This window comes from Miniopterus natalensis, chromosome 2 (assembly GCF_054644295.1).
Source record: "Miniopterus natalensis isolate mMinNat1 chromosome 2, mMinNat1.hap1, whole genome shotgun sequence".
Lineage (NCBI taxonomy): Eukaryota > Metazoa > Chordata > Mammalia > Chiroptera > Miniopteridae > Miniopterus > Miniopterus natalensis.
Genome location: NC_142082.1, coordinates 92,799,990 through 92,815,658, shown reverse-complemented (window position 1 = coordinate 92,815,658; position 15,669 = coordinate 92,799,990). Strand labels below are relative to the sequence as shown.

The 15,669-nt window shown below is 40.2% G+C and overlaps 1 protein-coding gene across 3 annotated transcripts in view; it reads right to left on the bottom strand.

The window, feature by feature from the left end:
- Positions 1-15,669, bottom strand: part of CECR2 (CECR2 histone acetyl-lysine reader) — a 162,684-nt gene that overhangs the window by 6,087 nt on the left and 140,928 nt on the right. For 2 of the 3 annotated variants that reach the window (XM_016213786.2, XM_016213787.2), the window contains 9 exons: positions 7,817-7,946; positions 7,283-7,320; positions 7,109-7,200; positions 6,752-6,878; positions 6,061-6,449; positions 5,096-5,224; positions 4,075-4,915; positions 1,324-2,743; positions 61-172 (listed from right to left, as the gene is read on the bottom strand). In XM_016213786.2, coding sequence (XP_016069272.1) covers positions 61-172; positions 1,324-2,743; positions 4,075-4,915; positions 5,096-5,224; positions 6,061-6,449; positions 6,752-6,878; positions 7,109-7,200; positions 7,283-7,320; positions 7,817-7,946 — 3,278 coding nt within the window. The remainder of the gene's footprint in view (positions 1-60; positions 173-1,323; positions 2,744-4,074; positions 4,916-5,095; positions 5,225-6,060; positions 6,450-6,751; positions 6,879-7,108; positions 7,201-7,282; positions 7,321-7,816; positions 7,947-15,669) is intronic. The other variant, XM_087814394.1, reaches the window with a different exon arrangement.

Here is a 15,669-nt window from a genome sequence, read left to right as displayed (position 1 = left end):
TGAATTTCTTTTCTACCACCTGCAGGAATAAACAGAACTCTCATTTTTGGCACTTCTTACCTGATCAAGAGGGAGTGTTGGGGGCTTATGTGGTGGCAGCTCTTCCTGCAATGCTGCTGGTGCTGGTGTCTTTGGGAAAGAGGACTGTGACTGGACTGGATGCATTTGCATTCTATAGCAATGAGAAAGGAGCAGTTAAGAATGAAAGGAAAAAAGATACTTTAATCATGAAAATCTCAGGCAAATACTGCCTTAATTATCCAGGTGATTAAACTAGGAATCATCAATACTGGGAAAAAACTGGCATTATGTGCCTCTAGGTATGATGTATTAAGTACATGACCACTTATTTATTGTTTAACTCGACTCTAAACATGAGCGAATAATAAGAATCCAACATTTAGGACACTACATGAGAACTGGCTGGGTTCTGAAAGACAAAAGAAAACAATGCAATAATGGGATGAATGTTGTAAAATAGACTAAACAGACAACAAACAAGTGTAAATATATACATCTTGACTGGATCTTGAATGGAAAAAACCACCAAAAACAACAACAAAGAAATATAGCTATAAAAGACATTTTGGAAACCAGTGGAGGAATTAGGATTCTATATTAGATACTATTAATATCCTTTTCCTTGGGTGATAAATAGTTTGAGATTGTGGTCCAGGACAATGGTCCTTATTCTTAGGATATGTGTTCTGAAGTATTTAGGAATAAAGGGTCATGATGTCTAAAATTTACTTTCTGATGGTTTAGGAAAAAAGGGATAGGAAAGAAATAAAACAAACATATTTAGCGAGGTAGGAAACAATATGACAAAATGTTAAATGGCAGTAAGGTTTTGGAGGTAAGGTCTTCTTAGGTTGGTGTTGGGGAGGGGCATGGTGGTTTTTAAGTTGAATAATATTAATTTTATGATTGGGTCTCTTAACTTTAACTGAATATGATACCCTCCCCCCACCTTGCCAGGGTTGGAGGAACCTATTTTACTGTGGTTAGAGTGTATGAACTCAGAAACAATGCTGAAGCCTTTGCCTATAGCTCACAAACTATGCCCATCATGTTTTCAATATCAAAATTTAACTAGACAGTCACTTAAATGTCAATTCATTTTCATTAGGAAAAAAATGCCAAAGATACAAATCAAACTTCATGGCTAATACATTTCCATTAAGTCTCCACATCAACAATTCACATGCTCTTCTTGGTCCCAGAAGACCACTAAAGTTTATCTTCATTACTAAGGCCATTTTTCTTTTAAGAACTAACATCTACTCTTTTTTCAGGGAAAAAAATAAATCAAATGAATCTTACCTGGATGGTCTGTACATTTCCTGGAAAGGTCCCCTTATTCCACTTCCAGTGCCAATTTGTTCCATCATTACAGCCTGAAAGTGGCCTAGGCTCTCTTCCTGGCAGCGGTACATGGGGCCCTCCTGAGAGAGGCCGTTGGGCTGGGCAGTTACTGGATGGTGAGGTGGGTGAGCAGCCACAGGGGAAGAATATGCCCTGGGCTGGAGATGACTGGTCGGCCGTTGAGGTGTATAGGAAGGCCTTGTTTGTAGCATTACACCATGAGGTGGGAAAACAGATGAACCAAACCCCATCCCTGAACCAAGAGGTGGAGGAGGAGTTCCATAAAGATACTCGCTGGTTGACAATGAACTGTGTTGCTTGGAAGCTGCATTATGGTTGTCTAGGTCTAAAAATTCTTTGGGACTCTCTGGCCTCTCCATAGATTCATCTGGCTTCTCTTCCTCTGGACCAGGGTTCTGCCCATCAGCTGCAATGACCTTAGCAGCCACTGCATCCATGCGGGTTGGGGAAGTTAAGGCAGCATTCAGTGTCTCACAGCCTTGTAGATTAACCATGGCATTCTTATCTGAGAAGAGGGGTCTTGGAGGATGAGGCTGACTAGGTGGGGGCCCACTTGGGCTTCTTGGGGGATGAAGATGTCTCTGCCAGTCAGAAAAGCCCTGTGGACATGTGTAATAAGAAGTTCTCTGATAGTGATGGTAGGAAGGCTGAGGTGGTGGCTGGTAGGAATACCTCATTCCTTGGTGGGGGCGGTAACGGGGAAAGACTGCAGAATGGGGGTTGTTAGAATGAAAGCCCCTAGGGGGAAAATGCTGAGGATGTGATACTGAGGGTTTACTTCCCATCACAGGGCCCAGACCTTGCAGGCCAGAATTGATGTGGTAATGTGTAGCTGAATTTGGGTATTCTGGGCCAGGCATATACAAGGGAGAAAACTGACTGACAGTGCCTCCCATCAAACTGGGGTCTGCACTGGGAGGTGTAGCTGGGTTCTGTCCTGTACATGGCATGGTTTCCTGTAATGTTTTACCTCTGGGGCAGAGTGGCTTTTCTGTACCACTACCATCAAGGCCCTTCTCCTCTGATCCACAAGGGGGTGCTTCAACCACCACTCCATTTTCAGGTAGCGCTCCTCTATTTGCCAGAGTGGAGAGGTCCCTCATACATCCCTGGGCTGCTGGGCTGGTGTAGCTACTCTCCGAGGGCCAGGTATTTTTGCCCTTTGTTGCCTGACAGTTGCCTTCAGATGCTGCAGAGTCGTTTTTGAGCTCTGGGCCCTCTGCTTCCCTTTCTTGTGGTGAGCTCTGCCTGCTACAGTTGGTCTGTACAGGAGGCGTAGGGTGAGGTAGTTGTTTGAGGTACACCCCCTCTGAGGCACCAACACTTGGTGGTTTCTCGAGCCCAGGCAAGGGATCTGCTGCAAGAAAATGGAGAACAAAATAACAATTCAGTAGCTGAAATGACAATACCAATGGAGATGATAATGCAAAGAACATGATAAGCAGTCAGATAAGGGGAGTAAGGGTTGAAGTAGATGTATGGCCAAAGCTCAGCTAGAAAATTTGAGAATTCCTGAAAGGGGTCACGATGTTGAGGTCCTTGCACACTCCCTTTTGAAGACCAGGAGGCAAGACCCAGAAACTACAGCTACTCAAAACGTTTGTCAAAGAATGGAGATGTCCTTGCCTCCCTCCTCCTGTGTTGTCACAGTCAGATTAGTGAAAGGGCATGGACTCTAAGTACATACATGTGGAATATGTCAGGAAGGTACGGTTGTAACTAGAATTGTAGGTCAGGCTGGGAGACTCTAAAACAACACAGTGAGACCAGGGAATGATGGGTCTCAGGAGGCCAGTCCCTGATTTGTGACCTATCAGAGCATAAACTCCATAGAGCAGGGACTCTGTTTTGTTCCCCACCATACCCTCAGTATTCGAACAAAATGGGGAATCAATATTTACTGAACAAATAAAAATATTTATCTCATCTGAATGCTTTAAAAAAAAAAATTTTTAATTGATTTTAGAGAGAAGGGGGGGAGGGGGAAGGGGGGGAGAGAGAGAAACATCGATGTGAGAAACACTGACCAGTTGCCTCCTGCATGTACCCTAAAGCTGAGAACTTTCGGTGCACAGGATAATAATGCTCCATCGATTAAGCCATTCTGTCTGGGGGCAATCTCACTATTCTTTATTCTTATTAGATATTGATATGTATCCAAGGAATAAAAGGATAGAAATAATTAGACTTTAAGTAAAATACTGAAAACTTATTTCATAATGATAACTTTCAGAAAGAAATTTTTAAAGGCAGTTTGATGATGCTGTGATTAAAAACGTGGATGCTGGATCCAGTCTGTCTGGGTTCAAAACTCAGTTCTACCACTTACTAGGTAGATCAGAGCAAATCATCCACTATCCTTGTGTCTTGGACTTTCCATCTATAAAAACAAGGCTAATAATAGCAGCTATCTGGAAGGGTTGTTCTGAGAATGAAACGAGTTAATATATGCAAGTCTCAAAAAGGGTGCCTGCAAAACAAGTACTTCATCTATGTAGTTATCACCATTGCCCAAAATCCTTTTGGATAAAAAATAATACCATGATTGGCCCAACCCTGAGCAGTTCAAGAAAGAGAATCTGGAAACCAGTTTATTTGGTTTTATTTGGTTTGATACTGTGTAAAAAGATTATTCATGAAATAATAGCTTAAAGGGCCAGAAGTCAGACAAAAGTGACAGTAAATTACCTCGGTCATTTCCAAGCTCTTGTATTTCACTGTTATCCTGTGTACTTCCAGGGTTCCCCAAGGCAGGCTTGGGGGTTGACACACTAACTGATGCTGAGTGTGCACCCTGTGGAAAAGGGCCAGGTAAATGGGGGGGAGCAGGCTGTTGGGGGTGGTAAGGCACACCTGGCGGGCAAACGCGGGAGGAAAGCTGCTGCATGGCGATCATCTCTGGGCTGTCCATCATGGAGTCCCCTCCTTGCACCCCTCGCAGAACCTGGGAGGGTGCTCCAAACAGGGGATTTGGTGCTAGAGGTGGCTGTAACCGATGCCCACCAGATTTACAGGGTGGTCGCATATACCCTGAAGAAGGAACACCATGAGGTAGAAAGCTTGACTGTTCAGTCCACTGGTTTGGAGGAAGAGGTGGTCTCATCACTCGGGAATCCATCATGTGACCAAGAGTACGAGGCTGGTGAGAGGGTCCTGGTCCCATGAGGGGCTTATCATCTGGCCCTAAGGGTCTTGGGTTTGTAGCACCGTGGTTCCCATTCCAGACAGCAGGGTGTACTCGATTCAGGTATTTGTATGATCGGTACATGTGGCTGGGAGAAATTTCTGAGCTTTCAGGAAAGTCTGGGGGTCGGACTGGAACCCCTCCATGTCTGGGTGGAATAAATGCTGGCTGGAATTGAGTTAGGGAATACATATTTCCATCCTGACTGGGGCCACTCATCTGCCCAAGAGGCAAGGATCCAGGATGTGATCCCATGTTAGAAAGGTGCCTCAGTCCCCCACACACTTGCTTCTCTTCAGGCATGCCCAGCCTGGGTCCTCGGTGTTTGTTAATTCCAACTGGAGGCTGGCAACAAGAAAAGAGAAGATAGGCCCATAGAATAAGGTATACCTTGTAGTATGCTTCATCTATAGTAACATACTCTACAGAATAGGAGATAATTAAATTTAACCTAGGAAAAGACTGTATTTCTAAAAGTTACCTTTGAGATTCTTTGTACCTGCATATAATGAGTAGGTTGCTTACCTGCATGGCAAAAGGCTGGTGCTGCTGTATAGGCTCTCCAGGGTGTGGTTCTGGGACTCTAGAGGGGACATATAAGTTGGCAGGATCTGATCCTTGAAGATGGCCAAATGTTCCTGGTACTGCTGGCCTCTGTAGGGTATTGCGTAAAGGCAAAGAGTGGGAGTGGGAAAAGAAAGCACAGACATTAGAAAGAAAATAAGGACTTTCCTGAAGATGAACATAACAGACCACTAACACCCAGCACAGAGTACCAAGAAGGGAAGACTGCTAGCACATGGGCTCACCTAGATCAGGACTAGCTCCTGACCCCAAAGCACTTTCCGTCTCTAGCTGAGAAAAACTTATCTTTTTCATGATTGTCCCCTCACCGCCAAGAGCCTTGTTAGCCAATTTCCCCCCCTAATTGCCCCCCACCATGAAATTTTAATACCACAGAGAGGCTGTATATCGTTTGTATTGTATGTAGCTTGTGCTTTCTTTTTTTAATCCTCACCTGAGAATATTTTATTGATTTTAGAGAGAAAGAGAGAGGAAGGGAAGGAGAGAGGGGAAGAAACATCAACTGGGTGCCTCCTGTATGGGCCCCGACCAGGGATTGAACCTGCAACCTCCCAGGTATGTGCCATGACTGGGAAAGAAACCTGCAACCTTTTTTTTGTACGGGATGACGCTCCAACCAACTGAGCCACCTGGCTGGAGCTGTACCTCTGCACTTTATACATAAGATGACTTGAGAGTGATTTTTTAATCCCAATTTTTGCCCACATTGAGAATGTGTGGTTCAAATGATTAAGAGAGGAGGATTTGAAATGAATGAATAATAAAGGAAGGAGAGATGTGGGGAGAAAAAAAGCCCCGCTCATATACAGCAAAATTATCATGGAAGAGGAGCCAAGTGAAAAGGTTTTCCTTTCCTTTGAATTTACCAACTAGGAGAAACCTTAGCAGAATTTGTTATTTCTTACCATCTGGTTTAAAAGGGATGCCTGGTTGGGCATCCCACCATAATGCAGGGGACGAGGAAGGACTCGGCTATTTGAGGTGCCCACCTCCAGAGGGAGCTGTGTGGAGCTGCTGCTCTGATCATCCCCAGAAGAGGGAGCTCGGCGTGCAGGCGGCAATGACTTTCCTCCGTTCTCCACAGGCTGCTGTTTCCTGCTGGGCCCTTCGGAGTCCCTGGAGCGGGTGCATACGTGGCTTCCACCACTTCGCCCAGCCCGACTGCGTCTCTTCTCCCGCTTTTCATCCTCTCTGATCCAATATTCTTCATCTGTGTCTCCATCTTCGCCAGGAAAATGCTTCATCATTGCCCGATGGAAACACCTCTCTAAATTATCCGACATCTTGGTATACTCTACAGGAAGATATAAGGATTGCCCTCCAGGTATAGCTTTTATAGGTCACAAAAGACAATTCTACCGATAAACAAAAGATGCTATTGGGGCAAACTCTGAGTTTCTTGTCCTAAGAGGCTCTAGGCTGTATGGCTGAACAGTGACTCTAGGACCATTACACCAAACCGGTAAAAATTTAATTAAATTGCAGAAGGAACGGTCTGAGTCATTAGGATACATATTTCTAAAAGAAAAGGCATTTTATTCTTGGTTACAATGGTACAGTCAATGTGCATCCAGAGCAAACCCTTTCACCACTTACCACTACTTTCCCCATTATATTTTCGACAATTCCTGAACATAGTCTTCATGTCATTTACAAATTCCTCCTTGGTACAGTATAAACCTCCATTTAGTTTCTTCTCCATGCTTGAAATATCCATTGGGATCTAAAATAGGACACATTTAATTATAAATATGCTGGAGAAAACATCTTATAATCCGTGAGGCAAAGGAATCATGCCCTTTTGAGTTGCTCAAAAGCCTGGTATACATCCAGCAACCCTGACTCTCAAGGAACAATAAATGAACTCAAACAAAACAAAATAAAAAACAACAACAAAAAGCAAGAGCAAAACACAAGCCACAATAGTTAAAACTGCATAGTAGGTTTAACTACCTTAATAATCTGATAATAGTTTGGGGCATATGATTCATCCACAGGTTCCAAAAACGGCCAGGAATCCTTGTGAGCTTTCACCACATCTAGAACTGAGAGCCAAAGAAGAGAACTTAATACACTCACATAGGAGTACTTTTATCAGAAACATAATAGTTGAGAATGGAAACTGACCTTTATACATGGCGGTGAAATCATCATCCAACTCAAAGCTGTAAATCACAAAATAAGAAAATAGTAACTTTGATCTCTCCTTAACTCTTAATTCAAACGCAGACACAGCTGGTTGCACCAAGTTTTGGAATAGATCCAATAATTTTTATTACAGATAAGTTTGTAACAGTGATAACACTCCAGAAAATAATTACGAAGAAAGATGAGGGTTAGCATACTTTAGCAGAAAAGGGAGTATCATCTTTCTCATCTGTAAAACGATTGGGTGGCTTAGATGACCCAAAACTTAATTTATGATCCTGTGTTAGTTATTTAACAGCACATTCTTTCCAAGGTCTTATTTTACTCTCATGAATATTTGTGACATAAAGAATAATCCAAAAAAGCGTAACAGAATGAGAAGCTCATGAACATTGAATATCACCTACCACACAGTTATTTTAAGGGTTAAATGAGAAAAGTACTTATTAGCACAATGCCTAAATGCTTAATAAATGTTAAAGGTTGCTATTGTTAGTATCATTAAATACTCACAGGTCTTTAGCCTTTTTTTCTTCCCTCATGGGGGAATTAGGGTCCAGGTGGGAAAGCTCTGGGGGGAGCTCCTTCCCTTGGGCCAGCAGCCATGCCCTTTCTTCCCTGAGCTTTCTCCTCTTAGCTCGGTCTACAATGGAAACAAAGCATCATGGTACAAATGAGTTAAGTACTTTCTACTTAAGAAGATGTTGATTAAATATCCTTATCATTGTGAGAGAAGGAAGAAATAAAGATCACAAAGGAGTATCATGAAGTCACTTGTGCTTCCTTTGCCATTCTCTTTTTGGTAATTAGGATGATCCTACAGATGGCAAGCACTGGAATGAGGGAAGGGAAAAGAGCAGGGCTGAAGAATACTGAAATTAGATGAAAAAGGAAAAAAAAAACCCAGAAGGCTGAGTAAGGATTATTTTTGTACTACCAGAGGCCTTTCCTCTTTCTACAAAGCAACATAGAGCCCTGGCTTGGTGAGGCTCAGTTGGTTGAGTGGTGTCCTATGTACCGAGGTTGCCCGTTTGATTCCCAGTCAGGGCACATGCCCAGGTTGCAGGCTCGATCCCCAGTAGGGGGCGTGCAGGAGGGAGTCAAGATGGTTCTCTCTCACTGATGTTTCTCTCTCTCTCCCCCTCCCTTCCTGTCTCTAAAAATCAAGAAAAATAAATTTAAAAAAACCCCCCAAAACAAACACATACATTTTTAGGACCAGAATCTCAAATGAAACATATACAGGATTTTATATACATCTCCAAGCTCTCAAGCTTTTGCATTTACAAAGGCATCCATATACATCAATTGCATTTGCTCCTCAACCCATCCCCACAATGGCAGCTGGTCCCTTCTAAGCCAGTGGTAGTAGTAAGTCTGGCTGGGAACACTGGAAAAGATGCCAGCTGGAAATGGCATGGATGATTTCTTTCCTGGCTCATAGCCATGCCCAAGGGGCACTCAATGCCAGTAAGGAATAGGAAGGTCAGGAGAAAAAGGCGGGGGGGGATGAAGAACACTTTTAGGCACCAAAACAGAAGGGAGAAGACAGGATAGATCTTGTTCTTTTCCCCAAGGGATAGGTCCCATGTCTTCCATTGCTATGAGCAGTGTTTCTGCGAAGTGTTTTTCTTGTTAAGTTCTATTTGACTTGTGTTTCTGTTCCTGCATTATTTTCATTTGTAAACTTAGAGCATCTGCTTTAATTAATGAAAGGCATTTTGCTATCAACAACTTTTGTGTTTTTTTTTTAAAAAAGAGAATGACTTTAAGCTTATAGAAAAGTGTAACTACATTAATGAATACTACCAAACTGTCAAAGCTTAATTAAAATTTCTACCTTAACTTTAATATAGTATTTCTCAATTTAATCCTTTTCTAGTTGACTGCAATTTGCAACAGTATTATAATAACCATTCTTTTAACAAGTCCTCTTGTGCATATTCATGAAAGCCCTCTAGGATACAAATCCAGCAGTAGAAGTGCCAGATAGAGGAGTATATATGTTAACTTATAAGACATTGTCAAAGTGCTTTCCAAAGGGTCATAGCTAATTTTTTCAATAGTGATCTTAGTTACCTCACCCTCAGTTGGTAAGATAAAAGTTAACATTTTGGCGAACTGATCGTTATGGCATGGAATTCTGATGGTTTCATTTTCATTTTTCTCATTGGAATAATAATGAACAAATTTTCAGTTTACTAGCATTTGCAATCCTCTTCTGTGAATTTCCTGCTTACATACTTTGCCCTTTTTTCCCCCCTCTGTGGGTTTTGGAATTCTTACTAATTTGGAGAAGTGCTTTAAATAATCTTTTTGATTATGTATGAAAATTACCTTTTTCTACTCCATGGTTTGTCTTTTTTTTCACTTTGTTTATGGTGTTTCTGCCATATGTAAGTTTTAAAAAATTAATGGAGTAAAATGCATCAATCTCTCTCCACTTACAGTTGAACTTGTATTTAAAAATTTATTTATTTTGTATGTCTTTATTGATTTGAGAGACAGGAAGGGAGAGGAAGAGAGAGAGAGAGAAAAACATTAATGATGAGAGAGCCACTGATCGGCTGCCTTCTGCATACCCTCTACTGGGGATCGAGCCTGCAACCTGGGCATGTGCCCTGATTGGGAATTAAACCTCAGTCTCCTGAATCATCGGTCGATGTTCAACTGCCGAGCCACGGCAGCCAGGCAACTCTTTGTATTTAAAAAAATTTTTAAAATCTCAACATCTTGAAGATATTCACCTATATTTTCTTCAAAAAGGTTGTCGCCTTTAGTCTATCTTGAACTTATTCTTGTATAAGAAGCAAGAGATGTTACCCATCCCCACAACCCCATCAATAAGCAGCTGTACTGGTACCACTTATTAAAGATCTCACATGCTCCCCCTGCCAACGTCTGTTTCTGGGTATTCTATTTCACTGCTCTTGTCATCCATCTCTATAACAATACCATGATCTCATTCATTGTCCCTTCTGTTATTTGGAAGAATGAGTGTTCCTACTATAGTTTTGGGAAATTACCTTAGCTATCCTTGGCCCTTTGCTCTTCTGTATGAATTTTAAGACTATAAAATTATTCATTATTAAATATTGAATCAGGGTCAAATTTTCCACATGTTCAATATATTTTTTTAAAAGGTGTGTGTGTGTTTTTAAAATTAAATCCAAAAAGGTCCATATACTGCATGTGGTTGATAATGTCTCTTAAATCCAGTTGATTTCTAAGTGTTCCCTCCAATTTATTTGTTGGAGAAACTTGGTCATTTGTTCTTGCAGACTTTCCCACATTATGGATTTAGCTGACGGCATCCTCATTGTGGTGTCACGTGTTCCTCTACCCCTTGAATTTCCTGTAAAACTGGTAGTTATATCTAGAGGCTGTGATCAAACAGGTTTGATTTTTTGGCAGTATTAATTCACAGATGATGCTGTATACTTTCCTTTTTTAAAAAATATGTCTTTATTGATTTCAGAGAGAAGAAGGGAAAAGGAGACAGAGATAGAAACATCAATGATGACAGAGTCATTGATTGGCTGCCTCCTGCACGCCCCATACTGGGGATTGAGCCGGTAACCCGGGCATGTGCCCTGACTGGGAATCGAACCTTGATCTCCTGTGATATTAAATTTCATCAGTTAACCTGATTCTTTCTCATCAGTCTTTTCATCTAAAGATTAACCAGAGTTCTAAGACAGAATTAAGCTGCAGAGAACATTAGTTGTGTTTGAGGAAACATTAGTTTCCTCAAAAATTCCAAGGTCTATATCTAGTACCTCTAAAGATGAATAGGATATAAGTTAATTCATTGTATACAATGGATGCTTTAGGGCAGAGGTTTGCAAAACAGCCACTATAGTATGTAGGGCAACTAGCTGACTGCTTTTGTTATAATAAAGTTTTATGGGAGCACAACATTCTATGGCTGCTAAGTCTGAAATATTTATTATCTGGCCCTTTACAGAAGTTAGCAGATTTCTACTTTAGGGCATTAGGGCATAACAATTTCCTGAAACCTTGGTTGAGAAAAGCTTTGCCTAGACCCACTTTCTCATTACTTGTTATTCTAATCTATTATTCCTGCTACATTTATTAACCAAATTCTTCTTTTACTCAAGTATTTGCATATTCTGAAATTAAAGTCTGTAAAGAAAACAAAAATGCTTTGTTTCTTTCTATTTTACCATTTTTTAGAATAGCAAGTTGTCCCATTCAACTCCTAAGGTGATCACTGATTTAAAAAAAAATACTACCATTGTGAACACATAAATATTCAACTTTTTTTGATTTTTAAAAATCTATTGAGATTTTTGTTTGTTTTATCAATGCTCAAAATGTCCCATTTTGGCCATTGAGACTCCCAGTTGGCTCCTATATTTTTGGATAGAACTTAGATGCTTCCTTGCTTTCTGTTATAAATTAGTCTAAGTTCACCTTGTATTTTTACTGCCACAGTACTGGAATCAGTCATTTCTCCAGTCTTGGTTCCTTCTAGACAAAAATTATATTTAGAGAACACCATCTGAGTGTTAGAATTCTCTTGCTATTGGGTCACAATATATTTTGGAAAAAAATCCATACTAGTATTTGTATAACGATAATGAATCCAGCTACCTAGCCATATATATGTATACAATGTGTGTGCGCGCGCGCACACACACACACACACACACACACACACTTTTCCTTTCTAGAGAAGGAACCCTTATAAAATACAATGTGAAACAGAAGCAATGACAGACGAAATCTTTGCTTTCTTCCTGACTTTAAAGGGGAATAGTTCTTAGGTCTCCCCTTTAAATAGAATGTCTACTTCGATTTTTCTTATAGATATCCATTCTATTCTAAGTTTTCAGATAGTGCCATAATCCAAGGAATGCCAGGAACCAGAGAAACTGGAAGAAGCCTCCATAGAGTGTGTGGCCTTGCTAACACCTAGATTTCAGGTTTCTAGTTTCCAGAACTCTGAATAAGTATATTTCTGCTGTTTAAAAAACACCTAGTTATGGTCATTTGTTATGCTAGCCCCAGGAAACTTAATATAGAGTTTCTCTTGAATCCTATTTTTGCTTCTGAGAAGTCTGCTATCACTGTTATAGAACATCCTCTAAGGAAATTTTGCAAGCTGGTTTTTTATTTATCTGTGGCCGTATGTTCTATAATTCAGTACCATGTGTCTACATGTAATTTATATACAATTTACATAACTCTCCTTGCTTTCTAAATCCAAGGATTTGTTTTTCATGTAATTAAGAAAGAAAAAAATCTCAGCCTTATATCTGATTATTTTCTCTGCCTCAATCCCTTGATTCTTTCATTTTAGAACTTATAGGAGACACATATTGGGTCTTTCATGCTATATGCTACCTGAGTCTTTATTAAACTATTTTTATCAGCTCCATGTCCATCATTTCTCCATTCTCTACTGGCTTTATATATTTTGTGAGAAGAGGGAGTACTAGAGGAAGAGTGGGAGAGGCAGGATGAGGGAAGGGATTTATTTCTTCTTGTTTGCTTGCTGTTGCTGTTCAACACCATGCCTGCAATAGTAGTATTTTTTTTCAAATATGTTTTTATTGATTCTAAAGAAAGACAGGAAGAGGAGGAGGAGAGAGAGAGAGAGACATCGATCGCCTGCCTCCTGCATGTCTCTTCTCCTGGGGATCGAGCCCGAAACCTGGGCATGTGCCCTGGCCCGGGATTGAACTGGTGACCTCTCAATGGGACTATGCTCAACTGAGTTACAGTGGCCAGGGCCAATAGCAGTATCTTTATCTGGGGAGATGCAGTTGGCCCTGATAACTAGGTTCTTTGGTTAGTCCCAGAATCAGCTTGCTGCCTGGCTTCAGAAGTACCAGCAGCACCCATCTTCCGATGTCTGAGGTCCAAGTCTGGAGAACCCCCACTCAACTTCTAGATTCTCATAATCTCAACTTCTTCCTTGTTCTCATTGCTTTAGGGGTGCTAACTCAGAAGTCCCTTTTAACATTTTTATTTCTGTAACTATTTAACCAAAGACCCATATGTAATTTTCATGACTGAACATAGAATGATTAACCAAAGGTAACTACTTTCATCTCATCTATCTTCTTTGTCTCAGTGCAGAACTTCATCTAATCCCCCAAATAGACATTCCAGTTTGCTGATTCTTTTTGATGTGTACCTAAACTGTTTAACCTGGTCATTAAGTTATTATTCCAATAATCATACTTTACATTTCTAAGAGTTATATTTGTTTCCTTTGAATCTGTCTGTATTTTCATCAAGGTTATTTTCCCCTTATGTTTACAACTCCTTTTTATATCTGATAATGTTAAATATATTTCTTTTTTGTTTACTGTGTGTACCAACTATTGTTCAGAGTGGTGCTTCCTTATGTGCTTTCGAAATCTAATTTTCTATTCATCTTTTGCAGGGATTTAGATATGGTTATTATCCCTGGGGAGAAAAATTCTCTAGACTGACCACTCCACAACCCAAATTTGACCTAACAGAATACCGACTAACTTACTGCTCTTTTTAGTTCCCCTAAAAAGTTCCTGATGAATTTCCTTCCTTAGTTAAGATCTCTAATATTGTGTAAACCCTCCTTTTAAGAGCACATCTGAAATCATAACAAAGGAAATTTATCAGGAACTGATATATACATAGAATAATCATATATTTGGGGCAAGAATAATTTTTAGATTACCTATCAACTGTATTGAGAAAACAAAGTTTCAATAAAGTTTCATTTCCATACTGACTTAGCATGAATATTTACGATATAATCCAGTTTTGTAGCATCCTTTGTATACAAAGGAAATACTGGTAATAGCAGTACATTTATTGGCCTTTCCCTTTTGCTTTAAAAATTTTTTTTTACTAAAAACACATAAAATATATCTTTTAAACCATTTTAAGTGTACAATTCAGTACCATTACATACATTTACAATACTGTGCAACTGTTACCATTATCTACTTCCAGGACTTTTTCATCATTCAAATGGTAACTCTGTACCCATTAAACAATAACTCCCTACTTCCTCTCACCTTGGCTTATTTCACATAGTATAATGTCTTCAAGATTCATCCATGTTGTAGCATGCAGCAGAATTTCCTTATTTTTTTGGTTAATTCTCACTCAAGGATATTTTTTTGATTGATTTTTAGAGAGAGTGGAAGGAGTGAAGGGGGGCAAGAGAGAGAAACATCAATGTGAGAGAGACACTGCTGCCCCTTGGACTCCCTAAACTTGCCTCCCACTGCCCTCAGTGTTGGGTCGAAGAACATCTTATCTGTAAAACAAGAGCTATTGCAGTGGAACTGCTGTTTTTCTCTCACTGATACCCAGGTTTGGTGCTTGGGGCTGGGCCCCAAAGAGGACCGGGGCTGCCATTATGGTGAAGGCAAACAAACCCCACCGGCAAGCACTCTTATGAAAACCATGGAAATCAAATCTGGGAGATCACAGAGGTAAAAAAATCTTGCAATTCACAGCCATCTACTGGAAAATAGTTGAAAGGCCTCTTCAGAGAATGTTGCTATAGAAGGGATATTTATGCGTAGACAAAGGAGAGTAGAAAATACCATGAATAACCACGGTAACGAGGATGATCAAAAAGAAAATGAAAGAAATCCCTAGAAAGCAAGCTGGAACACATGGAAATGCGATACAAATGACAGAGATTTCAAGATTGCAGTTCTGAAAATACTCAAGATGCGAAAAACTACAGACAGGCAATTAAGTGCACTCAGAAAACAAATCAATGAACAAAACGAATACTTTACCAAAGAGATTGAAACTTTAAAAAGGAAGCAATCAGAAATCCTGGAAATGAAGCATGCTATTAAGGAGATTAGGAATGAGCTACTGAGCAAAGAAAACAGAGCCAATGAGATGGAGGAAAGAATTAGTGATATCAAAGATAAGAATCTAGAAGTGTCGCAGAGGGAAGAAGAGAGAGACCTGAGCATAAAGAAAAATGAAAGAGCTCGACGAGAGCTATCTGACTCCATCAGAAAAAGCAATATTAGGATAACAGGCAAATGGAAGACGATGAGAGGGACAAAGGAACAGAGAGTCTATTCCAACAAATAGTGGATGAGAACTTCCTAAACCTATGGAAAGAACTAGTTCCTCGAATCCAAGAAGCAAACAGAACATCTAGTTACCTCAATCCAAAGAAGCCCTCTCCAGGGCACATTCTATTAAAACTATCAAAAATTAATCACAAAAAATTCTCAGAGCCAGGGAAAAGAGAGATGTGACCTACAAAAGAATCCATCAGAATTATATTCGGCAAAACTCAACAAACAAGAAGAGAGTGGAACTGGATTACAAGAGTGGCGGATTGGGACCAAACTGGAATTACAACTAAA